Here is a 14,143-nt window from a genome sequence, read left to right as displayed (position 1 = left end):
TTTTTTTTTTTTTTTTTTTTTTTTTTCTTTTTTTCTCAATTCGAAGAATTAAATATTTCCATGAAATATATATATTCCAAGTACTCACAAACATGTTCATGTATTATCAATTATGAAATGAAATATCGTAGAATAAATGTTCACGTAACTGCTGTCAAAGAAAAAATTAAACACAAACATGTGTTCTCTTTAATAATATTGACAACGATCGGCAAGTATTAACCTATTACAAACAGTTTTTACCGGATATACCTTGTGGACAGTGGACATTTCGTTTTCTGGGATTTTACAAAATGTATTAATATAATTTACATTTATTAATAATTATTATATTATCAATCTTAAATCTTCATGATTGAATTATCATAAAGTAAGAATTAAAATCAATTGAATTTAAAATTGATTTTTCAAAAAAAAAAGAAAAAATCAATGTATTAGATAAAAAGTAATATAAAGTAATAATGATTTTTAGCTAAGAAATTTAATAATTTGTTGGACATTGAAAAATTACAAGAAATAAAGCGACCAGTTAGCGCGTAATTTAGAACACGAAATTCTGAACGGGACGCGGCTCGTAAACGAGAACGATTAGAGAAGAGACTATTAGACTCGTTAATTTAGGAAATCAATTAGATTCTTCGTCCCAGTCAGCGTAAAATCTAACAAGAATTCTATCGAAACTTTACGTGATGTGTTTATTGTCATTTTTAATACATTATTTGCTCCATATTAATTTAAAAGCCACAAATAGTCTAATCATACTATTTTTTTTATTCTTTAAAATTGGAATCTTTGTATTTTCATGACATGAACCATTATAATTTAATCAATTAAAATTCAAATTATCTTGAATTGAAAATTAAAAGTTTTATATAATTAAAATTATTATTGTAATATATATTAATTATTATTGTAATATATATTCGAAAATAATATATAATTCTTGAATTGATATATCCTTACAGAGAAATTTTTTTTTTTTAATTGTTGCAGTTTCAAAATATTTAAAAAATAAAAATCACCGTCTCGCAAGAATGTATATAATAAGGTCAGTGAATACTTTTTAACACTTTTGTTAACACTTTGTTTAATAATTTTTTCTTTTTTGTCTATGAAAGTTTTCATTACTAAAAGAATTGGTAGGGGATTATTTTTTATTTAACATAAAGAACTTGTTATATGACTATATTAAGGAAGAATGCGTACGGGTTCCTTGTGTTTAAAGAGACAATTAGATCATACTGGTGAGACATTTTCACGAGGATAGATTTAAACCTTAATTAGCAAATTGCGAATGACGTGTACGAAAATTCAAATAAATAGTTATTTATAAATTTATTTTTTAAAAACATAAAACTTGATTTGTTATATAGTATTCTCTATTTTTCATTTTCTTGATTTTAATTCTTATTTTTTTTAATTTTTGCTCAAGCATGATAAAAATTTTCGATATTAGTTAAAAACGTTAAAAAAAATTCTAAGGTACATGTGCTGAAAACATTCAAAGATCCATTCGCTATTAGATTATTTTTAGATAGCAAGATAGGGACTACCCCTTGATGCTGGCTAAAAATAGCTGGTACCGCCAATCCAACTCCAATTATTCCATTTAGGTATTTAGGTGACAATCGACTGACCGCCAATTTAGAAATATTCCACACGCTGGCAGTCCGGAGATCTCAGGCTGCGTTGTAGATGAATAATATGTTGGCAGGATAGAAAAAACTGTATTTATATTCCATCACAATAACAAGAGAAAAGATGCAAAATTGAAAATTATCAAAATAATATTTAATAACATTAAAAGTATAAGTAATTCTCTATAAAATATTATAGAGAACATTTAAATAATAATACTCCAATTGAAAAAAGAATATCTAATTAATTTATTAATAATCGAGAAATAATTTATGATTTTTTTCCTGTTTTATTTGATTAACTTATATTCATATAAAATATCTAAATTCTTTCGATAAAAATTATATTTTAAGCAGAAAAATTTCATCATTATGAAATAAAAATATATAAATTTCGAATTAATCTAAGATTTAAAAATTAACAATTCTTTGAATTTCAAATCATGTATTATTTTATTTATATTTTCATATTTTATTAATCAAACTATTTCTCTATTTGTTAATTAATAAATTTATTCGATATAAATGTAAGCGCGCCTAAAATATGTAACCAATCTGACAGACATGTTTTTTCTTTGTGCGCAGAATTGCGGGCAACATGAGGCAACATAAGACGGGCACGCTTGGCGCCGCGGCGCCTATATCTACAGAGGAGGAACGATTGAAATTTCAAGACAACAGGTTCTTGACGACATTAGTTCTTGGTAGAAATAGGTAAGTGCATCATTGTTCTTATTTTGCTCGTTTTTGTAATTCAGAATTTCATCGATTCTCTCTTCAACAATTCATTTTAATTATTGGTGTTAGAAGGTTTATTTTAAATTACTTTGCAAATTCAAAAGATTCAATCGTTATTTCATCGATAGTAATGAATTGTTGCGCGCGTAGTCGCGTGATCGATTTTTGTTATCGAAAAATAATCTAGGGACTTTTAATATTAGCAGAAATTATAAAAATTGAAATTGAAAATTTAAATTTTTATTTGTTTCATAAAATTAACATACTTGAAATTATAATAATAATTATTAATTATAAAATAAAATATAAATTATGATTTTTTACCAAATAATTTTCACATTTTGAAAAATAATTATCATTTTCGTTTATAAATGGACAATTTGAATTGTGAGTTAATTATGATAACCATTTGGTTTGCTTTTTAAAATTCTTCATGGCTTCTACATAAATTTAAACTTGCAAATATTAAATTTAATTCATGTGTGATATTACATATTAACAAATATATTTAACATCTTTTTAAACGAGTTATTACGAATTGGCATAAATACGGAGACATACTAATAGTTTGATGTAAACAAAGTAAGTTTTTTTAATGACGTAGTAGTACATCTATGATAATTAAAGTGTTTAAAAGCTACCGATATATAGACGATGCAGATATGTGCATGAAACGTATAAATATTTTTCAATATAATTGTTATTTTTATTTTTAAATCTGCTGATACTTTAAAATTAATTTTTCATATTTTTTAATATGAATTTTTAAATTTGAAATAAAATTTTTTTATCAAATTTCAAATAAACGTTCTTGTAAATGCTTACCATTGCGATATATCCTAGTCGATACATAGCAGTCAAATGATTTTGTTTTAATCAGTTTTCCGTTTTACAAAAAGTCACCTTTATCAGAAACTGTGAATCAGATTACTGTTCTACCTACTTTCATTTAGCTCTTTTATATCTTGCACAGGATTTGAACGCATTAGGTCATGTGTCATTTGAAAACTAAAGGTCATCTTCAATAGATCTTTTTGCAAATACAGAAATTCAATATCTCAACATCATGTTTGATTACCAACCGTTTAATTAAATTTTTTAATCATGTCAATTGATTTTTCTCGATATTGATATTGATAACGTGAATGATACATTAGATATAGTTATACCTTTTTCTGTTTCTTTAATTTATTCTTTATTCATTTTATTCATTTTTCTTTCCTCTCTTTCTTTCTTTTCTTTTTCATATATCTTTTATTTTTTCTTTTATTTTCTGTTCTTATAAATTGTTTTATTATCCACTTTTGTGGCTATTTCCCGTTTTTTTTTAACCCTTTTGCTTAGTCTTCTTTTTCCAACTTTTTTAACACGCTTCTCGATATACGCGCGAATGACACTTCAATTACTAATCATGGAGAGCGTGTCATCGACAGAGTTTATGTGGGACTTAGACAGACGAACCAGGATTAACCTTAATATCGCGGTCACGTATCACGCGGTTCTTGTTCTCTCTCTCCGAAAAAATATTTTGAATTGTTGACCGACAGTAGTGACAAATCCTGCACGCCAGACTGCATTGCTTATGTTGGATAAATCGTAATCCTCGGCTACTCGATACTTATGTGTGAGTAAATCTCAATAAAAATGTTCAAAAAAGATTAAAGAGCTCATAAGATTTAACTTTTTTTCCCGATAATACCATTAATTCAATTTCATCCATGCAACATCCTATTCAAAATAGAATAAGATAAGAGTAATATTTAAATTTCCCTCTATTTTGTATTTTATATAAGATTTGTTTTAAATAGTAAATGTTATACTATTATAATAGTTCTATAATGTGAATTTAATTGTGAATTAAATATGAAATTATTTTATATTCTTTATAATAAAATTTTTTAATAAGTTTATTTAAATAATATAGATGAAAATAGTGAAAGTACTGGAAATGGAAAGAAAGTTTCTTTGAAGACGTTAAATTGTTCTAAATTAGAATTTATTACTCAAGTGGTTGATTTCTCTAAGAAAGACCAATCGACTTAATGAATCAGATTGGGGCTTGCGTAGGTTGCGTCGACGTTTTATCGACGCATTTATTTTGACAAAATTATATGTAATTGAGACCTAATAAACACATTGTCGTGGCCTCCTTAATACTACGGCCCTAATTCATGTATTGTTTGCAAAAACAATTCTTTAAACAAATTTTTTAATCTTTCTTTTTATTTCAAATTTTATTTCATATTAAATATATGATTTAATATTTTATAAATTTATTATTATACCTTATAACAAATGTTATCTTAAACAAATATTTATTTTTTATTATATTGTTTTTGAAAAATCAAATATTTCTATAGAAAAATTTCACCAGAGATTCTACCTTCCTGTTCACCGGGGATATTTCGACAGAAATCATTCCGCGCCTCAACTCCACCGAAAAACGCGAATATACCTGCGGCAAATAACCATCAGCGCGCAAGCGTCGATACAAGAGGTCCACGTGAGCCTAAAACACCTAACAGTGGCACACGTTTAAAGAGCGGTGTGTTACTACTTGCGCGGGGCGCCCGAAATACCAGCAAGCACGCACGTTTTGGTACAGCACTGGCGAACAAAATGGCGTCCTCGAGCTCCACCACGGTTGTGCAGGGCTGGCCGAACACCAAAGACGACTATGAGCTGAAAGAGGTTATTGGTGAGTAATCATTACTTCTCTATATCCCTTATCGTCTACAATGTCGAAAATTCCTATAGGTTTTGTTAGGCTGAGAATGCCTTTTGTAATATATGATGACCGGGCATTGATGAATAGTTGATTCCATTTCTTGATTTTATTCAAGAAAATTTTTTAGTTCACTAAATGAAACATAAAAGTGGAGAATTATAGAATAAAATGTATTGAAAAATTAATGATTTCACGATCGTAAATGATGAGCTTCAAATTGACGCATTGTCCTCGTCCGCGTTTACGCGATTATCTCTGTCGTACTTGGATTACTTTCTCACTCGCTCTCAGTTAAGGCACGTATACCGGTGTCCGATATGTCCTAACCTAGTTAACTTACTCGAATCCAGTAATTCTTATTGCATACATACAAAATACGTACAAAAATATTTGGAACGAATTTACAAATTCTTATAAAATCAAAAGTAGAAAAATAGAATGGTATAATAATTTATATTATAGTTATTTAGATTGAAATATTTTATTCTAAATATTTAAAATAATTAAGTATTATAAAATTTTAATATATTTTTAAATGTTTTGATCAATATAAATAAAATTACAAATCAAAATTTTAAGAAATAATTTACAAATTATATAATATTATTATATTTTTTTTAAATTTTATATTTTATAATTTCGTTTTAATATTTTTTAATAAAAAAAATTTAATATCAAATATTTATTTTTTCTTATGAAGAAATTTAAGAAAAATTACTAACATAAAAATATAAATGTTTTGAAAAATTAATTAAAAAAAAAATATTAAAATTATAAAATTAAAAATCTTATATCGTGAACGAAGTCACATAATGTATTGTGACATATTTTACGTCACATCTATTCAATATTCAAATTAATATATTCATATTTCAAAATAAAATTTTATTTCTTTCAAAATGTTATGTATATAATATTACATATTTTATATATATATTGTTTATTGTAGGCGTAGGTGCCACTGCTGTAGTACATGCAGCATTTTGCATTCCACGACAAGAAAAATGTGCGATCAAAAGAATAAACTTAGAAAAATGGAACACAAGCATGGACGAACTTTTGGTAATTTTTTTTTTTTTAAATGTTATATATATATAAGTTATTTATATATAAATTATTTAATAATGAATTATAGACCAAAATTGATTGTTGACAATTGTATTATCGCGATTATCATTTTTTTAATTGAAAATTAATTCTATATTTATATTAATTTATTGTTTAAAGATATTAAATCGTTATTATTGAAAAATGATTATAATTTTGATAACTATTTGAAAATATATTGACATATATAGAATATATTTATAATATATACATATAAAAATTATATATTATAACGATTTTTACACACAATTTTATTTAAAAAAAAAATTTCTTTTATAAACAGAAAGAAATACAGGCAATGTCCTCCTGCAATCATGAAAATGTAGTCACATATTATACATCATTTGTTGTAAAAGAGGAGCTTTGGCTTGTTCTGAGGTTGCTAGAGGGTGGATCTCTATTGGACATTATCAAACATAAAACGAGAACTACAAATTGTAAACATGGAGTATTTGATGAAGCTACAATAGCTACAGTTCTACGAGAAGTGCTTAAAGGCCTCGAATATTTTCACAGTAATGGGCAAATACATAGGTATTTTATTAGTTATTTTTTTGTATTTATAATATAAATATATATACTAATTTACTATTTTATTTATATAATAATAATATAAAAATAATTTTATAAAATAATTTTTAAAAAAAATTAATTTGTAATATTTAAATTGGAAACAAATTAGATATTTTTTCTTTTCTTAAATTTTTTAGATNTTTTTTACTTTTGATAGTATTTTTAAATTTTTTTAATTTTATTTATATATTGATATTAATATATTTTTATTTATATTTTTATTTAAAGAAATTTTTTAATTAATTTCATTTTGTATTTAATCGAATCAGAAAATGTTATCAAAATATCCGATAATTTTTTTTGATGAAATGCAAAGTAATATTGATAAAGTATATTTGATTCTTTGATAATGCATAGACAAATTTTAATAACAGAATAATATTAGGGACATAAAAGCCGGTAATATCCTACTAGGAGAAGATGGCACTGTCCAGATAGCTGATTTTGGTGTTAGTGCCTGGTTAGCAACTGGTCGAGATTTGAGCAGACAGAAAGTTAGACATACATTTGTGGGCACACCTTGTTGGATGGCACCTGAGGTCATGGAGCAGGTGAGAGAGGAAAGTAACATTACAACTTCTTAGCCTGCATTTTTGATGTTTATATTTATGCTTTTTTATTTAGAATAGACAAAATTACTTATTTTAAAAAAATTGAAACTTAAATATTATATTTTGTTTCATAACATTTTTTGTTTTTTTTAAAAGAGTTCTAGTTTGAAGAATTTAAATATTTTTATATTTTTTTATATTTTCTTGAGCATGAATCATGTAACAGATATTTGTCAAAAATATTTATTAATACTCACAACTTTCTTTTATTTCTCACTATTACTGAAAGAAGCATGTTACTAATAAACAGCATGATTAATCTTACTTTTGATATTTTATTTCACATACACTGTAAAGTCAATTATGATATGCAAATAATTTTACAGGACCATGGTTATGATTTCAAAGCAGATATTTGGTCACTTGGCATCACTGCTATTGAGATGGCTAGTGGCACTGCTCCATATCATAAGTATCCACCAATGAAAGTGCTCATGTTGACTTTACAAAATGATCCACCAACTTTAGATACTGCTGCCGATGATAAAGACCAATATAAAGCTTATGGCAAAACATTCCGAAAAATGATCGTCGATTGTTTGCAAAAAGATCCGACAAAAAGGTTTCTTCTTTTGAAATTTTTTTAAAACTTTCAAAAAATCATTTATATTAAATAGTAAAAATAATATTTACAGACCAACAGCAACGGAATTGTTGAAACATCCATTTTTCAAAAAAGCAAAAGATAAAAAATATTTACAACAGACTTTGGTAGCTTGTGGTCCTAGTCTTGAAACTCGAGTGCAAAAGGTGTATTTTTTTAACTATATTATTTTGTTAACTATATTTTTATTTATATTAATATTTTATATAATTATTTTAGGCTTCAAAAAGACAACCTGGCACATCGGGACGTCTGCACAGAACAGTTACAGGAGAGTGGGTTTGGTCTTCAGAAGAAGAAGATAGTGTATCTAGTGGTGATGAAAGCAAAGAGGCTTTGCCAGTTAATACAATTGAAAATTCTACTAGTGAAGAAGAGGAGGAAGAATTCTTTGGACAATTGAAATTTGCACAAAGCCATATTGTTGTGCAGCATGAACCAAGTATTCCTATAAATTTGGTGTTAAGATTACGGTACATTTTATTTTAATATTTATTAACTCTATTTTACTTCTGTTTAATATTAATGCTAAATTTTTTAAAGTTTTAATAATTCTTAGAAAATTCTTTTTAAAATGTAAAATCATTGTCTTATAATTCTCTATTTTTTTCTCCAATTATTACATTTATTACAATTTACAATAATTTATTCTTATTTCAGACGTCCTGAAACCCATTTTTCCCTTGTGGATAAATTCGAGTATGTTCCATCTCCTAATCCTTTATAACTATTAGTTTTTTTTCTAACAAAAACTTTACTTTTCTTTAGCATAAAAAATTTCATATTAAATAGATAATTTTTTTTTTATTTAGTAATCATAAGCGAGAGCTTAACGATATTAGATTTGAATTTGCTGTTGGAGTGGATTCTGCTGAAGGAATTGCAGCAGAATTAGTTGGTGCAGGATTGGTTGATGGCAAAGATATCGTTGTGATAGCAGCGAATTTGCAAAAACTCATAGACAGTGCCGGCCAGTTACGAACAGTAACGTTTTCATTGGTAAATTTTAATTTAAATTTTCTTTAAAATTATATTCGAATAGATTAATTATAAATGATTATATTATTTCAGAATTCTGGTCATGCAGCCAATGAAGTACCAGATGATAAAGCATTAATAGGATTTGCTCAAATTTCCATCACTGATTAAAACAACATATAGAAATTTTTGAAGTTTTGCAGAACATCATTATTAGGAATCAGTTCAGAAAATGGAAAGTATCAAAAGCTGATCGATTTTTTCGATGTCTGAAAATAATTTTTAAAAAATTAATAATTCAAACAATAAACTATTGATTTCTATTGGTTTTTTCTTTTTCACAGCTTTTGTTACTTTTACTTTATTAGAGTTCTTACATAAAACAAAGAATACAGAATATAGATATTGAATAGAATTCATTTACAAATGAATTGCTTAATGCGTATTCAAAGCTGCCTACAGATAAGAGTTTTTGAAAAAAAAAATCGTTTAAAGATTTTTGCTGAATAGAAAATAGAATCGTTATAAAAGTTGATATTAATAGACAAGAAAACTGACCGAAATTAATCAGAGTTATTTGTAAACTCTGCCAATTATTTAATTCTGAACTCTTACAAGAATGGCAAAAATCCAATTTCGTAATGGCTTAAGTTTCATTTGCTCTAATCATTAACTGTAGTTTCATAAATTTACATATATCATTCATATTATTGCATTAATTCCTGTAAATATTAATAGTCGATCAATTCTTCAACTTAGATTTATTTGACTCTTACAAATAAATAAAATAGAATTTCAAATAATTAAGCAAATGAGTAAACTGTTAAAAGGTGCTTAAAAACACATCTGACTTATTTATTTGAAATATCAGATAAATGTTTTTTTTAGTTTTTGAAAATATGCGTCATGTTTGAATGCATATCATGTACTAAAAACAAAAAAAAAGCAGTCATATCTTTTCCTGTATAATATAAAGATAGAAATCATTAGCGTATTTCTTTATGCTTCACGTTACACGATCACGTAGAACACGCGAAAGTACTAAAGGAACGTGTTTTGTACTTAATTAAATAGAATTAATAATAGTGGATTTATTATTTTGTGGCTTCATTAGAGGCAAATAATTAAGAAAAAAAAATTATAATTCATTTCTATTGATGATTTTTAAAGAATGATTACACATAAATATGCACATATGGATTAGGAAATGATCTATATTAATCTTAATGAATTATGAAATTTTATTTTGAATCAAATTTGGTTTAATAGATACTACCATGGGTTAAAAAATTTTTTTTAATAATTTATATATAAAAAGAAAAATATTTTGTAAATTTCGGTATGTTATATTCAAATTAAAATTTTAATGTTTTTTGTCTAGCAAATATATTTAATTATAAAATGTTGCATTTTTATTGTTTAAAACGAATTATTGAATTAAAATTACTTAATTACTAATTCAGTTTTATTTCAAAAACTGTCTGATATGAAAAAAAAAATAAATTCTAAAAAAGGTTGCATTGAAATCATAATTAACGAACATAATTAGAATGATTTAAATTAATTATATATATATGTTTTAAAAGAGAAAAGTGAAATATGTGTAAATTATAAAATACAAACAAATTATAATAATTAATTTGTTTTAAAATAATATGGTTTTGATTTTCGGTTCATATAAAAACCCTTAATAAAATTGATAACGAAATGAATATTTTTCGCGATATATGAAAATATCACTAAATATAAAGATATATAAAAATAAAATATTTATTGCTTAAAAATAAAGGGTTTCATGGATAAAGCCTAGAATTATTCTAATAAAGGAATGATACTTTTTAATTGAAATAGAAATCCTTTAACTATTGTAAGTAAGAAGCGTATGGTAGATTTTTATAAACTAACTTACAAAATACAAATTCCTTTGTATTTCATGAAGTTTTGCTTATAAGTAAAATTGTTACTGAAAGAAAAAAATATTGATGCTTGTTATTTCTATTAAATTTAATTTTCAATAAGTAATTAAAAAATTGATTATTAAATGACAAGCAATGCATTTTAATATTATGATTAAGAAATAGATTTCTCGAACTATTCTTTATTTTTATAGAACTATTAAAAGAAATTGAATTATTTGTGATAAATCAATAATCAAATTTGAATAAAGTAATGACTAACTTTCAAGTAGATTCATTATACCTTAATTAATACCTGAATTATTACAATACAACATAACATTATTTTACAATCTATTGTTATATAAAAATTAATAAATTAATTTAAAAAATTATGATTAAAAATAAATTATTTTTCAAAATTTTGAAAAAAAAATATATAAAAAAGAACGAAATTCATATACAGATATTTTTTCTTAGAATATAATATTTTATAAAATCAATTAATTTTTATTTAAATATTTTTCATTATTATTCAAAACAAATGATGTTTCAAATGATAAAATTAAATGAATGAATTTTTATATTTTTAAATTCTCTAAAATTAAAATTGTAAAAAACGTTCAATATTATAAAAAATAACTGTAAAAAGTAATGCAAACGCATCTCAAATCAAGTCAAAAATATATCTTTCAAAAGTCATCAAGAGATGATTGATTTTCAATATTTATTCTACTTCATCCTATTTGGAAAAATTATTTTTGATAGACTAGATATAAGAATAGACCAATTAAACAAAATATTTTTGTGGTGCAATTTTCTAGAATTTTATAACAATTTTCATTAATTTCAAAAACATAGAATTTGATTATGATGAAATTCATTAGCATTCATTCTGACAATAATTACAAATCAAGTAAACAGATTTCAAAGTAATAAAAATTTATAAAGTATTTTTTATAATTGATTTAATGCGAAACAATAAAAAGCACAAATCCAAATTAGAAATTCCTTAAAATTTTGTTAATAATAATTATTGTTGATTAATTAATATTATTATTATCTAATATTATATAATAAGTAATATATGATTTTATAAAGAAAATTAATGAATTCATAAAAAAAGTGAAGAATTATTGTATATAAGAATTATTTGTAGCAAATTATTGAATGTAGAAATTATATTCAATTTAATAACAAGAACTAAATAAAGTTAACAAATTTTAAAAATAATTTCTTTAATACATCATAAATATTTGATCAAAAATTTATCAAAATTTTTAATTTTATATTAGGAAACTAATTCAATAGCAGGTTACACATGAAATTTTTCCTGCAATTTCGCAACAAAAATTTTTGTAATATATATATTTATCTGTGAAATATTTATTTTTGCATATTTACTTGTTATAGTTACTTTTTTTTTTTTGTTTTATTTACTATTAATAATAATTAAAAGATTTCAAAGATATAAATTCATCTAATATATATATTTATGAAAAGATGATATTAAATAAAGATATTAAAGAAATTATTTTTAAAATCTGTTTATTAACTTTTGTAGTTGAATTTAATATAATTCCTACATTTATTATCACAGATGAAATAATTCTTATACTTCTTAACGAAGTTACGCACTAAGTATAAGAATTTATATCTAGTTTTCTTATATGCTATAGCATTCAAGAATTGATTGATATTTTTATTATTTAATTGATAATTTTTTTATTTAATTTATTTATTTATTAGTTCATTAACAACACTCAAAAGATAGCACTGATTCTCAAACTTTTACTTTATCTCTATTCCTTTCTTTCTATTTGTTCTTCTTCTATTCTTGTTTATTCTTGTTCTTAGCGAGTGATCATACATGAGATAGAAAATATTAATTCAATATATTTTCACCATGTCTTTTTCAAAAAATTACAATATCTTGATCTTTAATGTAAAATTTATCCATAGATATTAGATTTTTAGCTTTAAAATTTTTTTTGTCTATGATTGATTTAGCGATATCATTAATTTTTTTTTAAATAATAATAAATATATGCTTCTTATAATACTATTTCGACAACGCATGCGCAAGACTATTTGAAATCCAAACCCTCTGGAACCTTTATACTTTTATTTTAGTTCTGATACAGTGAGCTTAAGTTAAACAAGATCCAAAATAATATTCCAAAATATATTCTAAAATAATATTCTTTAATTTTTTATTCTAAAAAAGAATTCAAAAATAGTTTTCAAGAAAAAGTTTTCAAATTGAACATTAAATAATTCGTGAAAAACTTATTGGGTGAAAAATAAATGTTGATATATAAATAACTGAATAATTTGTGATAATGGCAAAATTTTTAGCTACAATCAAAGCAATTATTACTCGATTAGTTTTTGCATCTCATGGTTTTATTGCAATTTGGCAAGTAACTACATTTAAAAAGAATTCTTTATTTTGGTATTTGAGCTGCCCAATTCTATTATTGTTTTTTGAAGGAATTTTCACACTTACTATAAAAGAAAATCAAGAATGGAAATGGTAAGTAATAAAAATTTATTTATTAAATTTATTTATTAATATGTACTTAATATAATATATCGATAATTATTTATATATATATAAATATATAACATAGTTTTTAAATGACAATAATAATCTTTTTATTAAAAATAATTAAATCGAAAAAAAATTTTATTTCAATTGTAATTTAATATTATTACTTTTATGCTTAAAAATCATTTTTATATTTCTATAAATACTTAAATATATATATATTATTTTTATTATATATATAATTTTGAATTATAAATAAAAATAGAAAAAAGTTATTAAAATAAATGTATAAGATGCATTTACATGCAATTTTTTTAGTATATAATAGTCTATGGAATAAAATCAACCTAATTTTCTCTTGAAAGGAAAAGGTGTGTTTTTATGGGTCCGTCTCAATTTGACAGTCGGAAATTGGAGCATTAGTAACAAGAGTGAAATGAGACACAATCCACTATATATCAAAAATTATCGATATATAAAAAGAGCCATGTAATAGTGACCTCTTTTTTAGTTGTATTATATGATTGATCGAACTTATGTTCAATAAAAATTGTATTTTTTACTATTTTTAAAAATGATCAATATAAATTACAAACAAATAAAATAGAGCACAAAGATATAAATATTTTAATTATAAATATTCTAGATTATTAATATATATAAAAACATTGTATAATTTTAATTAATATTCTTTATATTATACTATATTATAAATAATTTA

At 23.7% G+C, this 14,143-nt stretch overlaps 3 protein-coding genes across 6 annotated transcripts in view; 2 read left to right on the top strand and 1 right to left on the bottom strand.

The window, feature by feature from the left end:
- Positions 1 to 3,542, bottom strand: part of LOC102672180 — an 8,078-nt gene extending 4,536 nt beyond the window's left edge. Inside the window, exon 1 of the mRNA XM_006607265.2 lies at positions 3,201 to 3,542. Coding sequence (XP_006607328.1) covers positions 3,201 to 3,227 — 27 coding nt within the window. The 5' untranslated portion in view covers positions 3,228 to 3,542. The remainder of the gene's footprint in view (positions 1 to 3,200) is intronic.
- LOC102672429 (serine/threonine-protein kinase OSR1-like) overlaps positions 1 to 9,921 on the top strand; it is a 14,251-nt gene extending 4,330 nt beyond the window's left edge. Inside the window, exons 4-14 of one of the 4 annotated variants that reach the window (XM_006607269.2) lie at positions 994 to 1,048; positions 2,223 to 2,351; positions 4,736 to 5,073; positions 6,053 to 6,165; positions 6,494 to 6,744; positions 7,169 to 7,343; positions 7,721 to 7,956; positions 8,030 to 8,144; positions 8,218 to 8,471; positions 8,811 to 8,997; positions 9,070 to 9,901. In XM_006607269.2, coding sequence (XP_006607332.1) covers positions 1,035 to 1,048; positions 2,223 to 2,351; positions 4,736 to 5,073; positions 6,053 to 6,165; positions 6,494 to 6,744; positions 7,169 to 7,343; positions 7,721 to 7,956; positions 8,030 to 8,144; positions 8,218 to 8,471; positions 8,811 to 8,997; positions 9,070 to 9,147 — 1,890 coding nt within the window. In that variant the 5' untranslated portion in view covers positions 994 to 1,034 and the 3' untranslated portion in view covers positions 9,148 to 9,901. Of the gene's footprint in view, positions 1 to 993; positions 1,049 to 2,222; positions 2,352 to 4,735; positions 5,074 to 6,052; positions 6,166 to 6,493; positions 6,745 to 7,168; positions 7,344 to 7,720; positions 7,957 to 8,029; positions 8,145 to 8,217; positions 8,472 to 8,810; positions 8,998 to 9,069 lie in introns of all 4 variants that reach the window. The other 3 variants (XM_006607270.2, XM_006607266.2, XM_006607268.2) reach the window with 3 other exon arrangements.
- Positions 9,922 to 12,617: 2,696 nt separating this feature from the next.
- LOC102671095 (transmembrane protein 26) overlaps positions 12,618 to 14,143 on the top strand; it is a 4,221-nt gene continuing 2,695 nt past the window's right edge. Inside the window, exon 1 of the mRNA XM_006607254.2 lies at positions 12,618 to 13,407. Coding sequence (XP_006607317.1) covers positions 13,214 to 13,407 — 194 coding nt within the window. The 5' untranslated portion in view covers positions 12,618 to 13,213. The remainder of the gene's footprint in view (positions 13,408 to 14,143) is intronic.

The sequence above is a fragment of the Apis dorsata genome, unplaced genomic scaffold (assembly GCF_000469605.1).
Source record: "Apis dorsata unplaced genomic scaffold, Apis dorsata 1.3 scaffold_4, whole genome shotgun sequence".
Classification (NCBI taxonomy): Eukaryota; Metazoa; Arthropoda; class Insecta; order Hymenoptera; family Apidae; genus Apis; species Apis dorsata.
Note: the sequence above shows the minus strand (reverse complement) of the source record. Positions and strands in the feature narration are given on the sequence as shown.